General features: G+C 37.2%; 2 protein-coding genes across 2 annotated transcripts in view; both read right to left on the bottom strand.

The window, feature by feature from the left end:
- The window catches only part of LOC138866818 (uncharacterized), a 1,018-nt gene extending 849 nt beyond the window's left edge, over positions 1–169 (bottom strand). Inside the window, exon 1 of the mRNA XM_070140608.1 lies at positions 1–169. This exon is cut by the window's left edge and continues 509 nt beyond it. Within this exon, the coding sequence (XP_069996709.1) occupies positions 1–169 (169 nt within the window).
- Positions 170–760: 591 nt separating this feature from the next.
- The window catches only part of LOC113806122 (uncharacterized), a 2,940-nt gene continuing 1,200 nt past the window's right edge, over positions 761–2,500 (bottom strand). Inside the window, exons 4-5 of the mRNA XM_070140607.1 lie at positions 1,454–2,500; positions 761–1,345 (exon numbers count right to left, since the gene is read on the bottom strand). The exon at positions 1,454–2,500 is cut by the window's right edge and continues 325 nt beyond it. Of these exons, the coding sequence (XP_069996708.1) occupies positions 761–1,345; positions 1,454–2,500 (1,632 nt within the window). The remainder of the gene's footprint in view (positions 1,346–1,453) is intronic.

The raw sequence follows: 2,500 nt of genomic DNA, 5'->3' as shown, positions 1-2,500 counted from the left end.
CTACAAATGTGTTAAATCTGAAAGATTCCTTTTGAATCTGAGATCTTACTATTTCTGAGTCAATGAGGTGAGTGACAGAATCAAAGTTGAAGTCCATTTCCTGTACAATGAAAGCTCTGAGATGACACGCAAGCACAGCACTGCATAATTCAATCCTGGAGATCGTCATTTGACGAATGGGAGCTAGCTTACATTTAAATGCAATTAAATGACTGATAAAGGAGTCGTCTGATAATCCTCATCTCATATAGGCCACAGCCCCATAAGCCTTTGAACTTCCATCAGCAAATATGATCAAATGTGGGTTACCCTTTGAATTGTGAGGCTTGAGACAACGAACAAACCTCAAACATCTCTCGAAAGAGCATCTTTCATTCATTATTCATATGAGAGCTAACAGCATAATCCCAACCAAGTTTCTTGTCACAGTTACCAAGGTCTAATACAAGCTCCCTCATCAAGAGCTTAGCCTTTAGCGTGAAAGGAGCAATTAACCCCAATGGATCGTAAATGCTTGATACCTGACTAAGTATCATCCTTCTTGTCAATTTCTCTGGTAATTCATTTTCTAGCTTATCTTTTGTAAGATCAGGTGCAGTATGCAATTTTCTGATTCTCTTAGAAAGATTTATACGTACTACAAAGAAAAATAAATCAGTTTCAGGATCCCAGTTCAACCCCAGGACCTTTTCAGTATTAGTTTCTATAATGCTTGAACAGGAGTTTACACAATTATTACCACCCGACATCACCCACTGTTTTATCTGAAAACCTCTTTGCTTAATACACGATCAATGTCATTCATTATGGTCTTGGCTGCCTCATGGCTATCCACACTAGCCAATAAGTCATCTACATAAGAGTCTTTTTCAATCAGTTTGGTAGCTTCTGGGTAATTCTTACACATTTCTGCTGTCTTACATAAAGCAACCATTGCAATCGCTCCTCCAGGTTTATCACCAAAAGTAACTGTCGTTAAAGCATAATGACTTGGACTTCTTTCCGTATTAATTTCTCTCCACAAGAATCTATGACAATACTGATCGAAATGGCCTATCTTAACTGAAATGTACATTTTCTTAATGTTTCCTATAAGCCCAATAAGCCCTTGACGGAATCTGAGAAGTATGCCTAAAATATTATTAAGGCAATCGGGTCCCTTAGCTAGAAAATCATTTAATGCAAATCCCATATAAGGCGCTGAAGAATCAAATACAATTCTCATGGGTGTTGACGTTGAATCATATCTAAGAACTTCATGATGAGGAAGGTAAAACACTGGCCCTTTATACAAGATTATCTCTTCGTCTGACATCTTACGAGCTACCCCTCTTTTAACCATGTCCTGTATTTGTTCATTATACCTTTGAGCATTCACAGCTAAGCTTATGTAACCTCTTTTCAGTTGACCTCAATCTTGCCTCAGCTAATGATATGTTATTTGGTAATTCACTAGGATTTCTGATCTATGGATAGTCCAATATTGGTTAAGCTCATCATAATTCAATCCATCCTCAATTAGTTTCAGTTCCCTTTCTTCCTTCAGCGTCATATGGCTTTTCAGAGAACACTTGCCACAACGACACCCTCCACACTTCGGAGAGCATTCTATACCTAGTTCTCCACTCATGAAAAAGCATTCCATCATTCTACCAATATTTTTCTTGGATTTGATCAAGTATTCATCAGACTGTAAACAAGCAATGTGATTTACCTTTGCATGTAGCTGATCACTGTTATGGGGCAAAGGACCTAGATAACCTCCGATACAGTAACCAAAATTATTATGCATAAGCTGTAAATTTCCAACTGTTTTTACCACTTTTGGTATGAGCACGCAGTAATCTGATCCAATAAGCAAATCAATTTTGCCACTAGGTCTCTGAATCTGATTAGGATTAACCCCAAAAATACGAGCAATTTCCGTCATATCCAAATCCTTAATTTCTGAAGTGATATCATTAAAGCCAACAGCCTCCACCAACCATTGTTTACCATTATTATCAATCAAAGGAACATTATATATTTTGCTCTCTACTCTCTCTTTTTGATTCCCTATTTTGGTAAGACTTAGGTATATTTCCGAACCCTTATGGCCCAATTTCTTGGCAGCTGCATGGGTGATCATAGTTAAATTGCTACCAGCATCAAAAAGTGTAGACAAGTTATATGAGCCACTACTAATTTTACTTATCATTAACAAAACACCTTCTCTATCCATAAGGTTACTCGAAGCTTGAACAATATATAAGTTCTTCTTGAACACAGATTGCACGGAAGGGTGGTGCAGTTTTCCACATGTCTTATTATTTCCTATTTGAACATTACAAAGAATTTTCCTTTCACAGTCTCTGCTGATATGGGAGGGTTCCAGACAAACAAAACAACTGCACATTTTTTTCATATTGTCTAGTTTCAGAGTATCGTCTAAGTTACTAAAAGTTGCACATCTACCAATTTCTTGAGAATCAGTTCCATGAAACCAACACCTTTTGCTCTT

The sequence above is a fragment of the Penaeus vannamei genome, chromosome 27, assembly GCF_042767895.1.
Source record: "Penaeus vannamei isolate JL-2024 chromosome 27, ASM4276789v1, whole genome shotgun sequence".
Taxonomy (NCBI): domain Eukaryota; kingdom Metazoa; phylum Arthropoda; class Malacostraca; order Decapoda; family Penaeidae; genus Penaeus; species Penaeus vannamei.
Note: the sequence above shows the minus strand (reverse complement) of the source record. Positions and strands in the feature narration are given on the sequence as shown.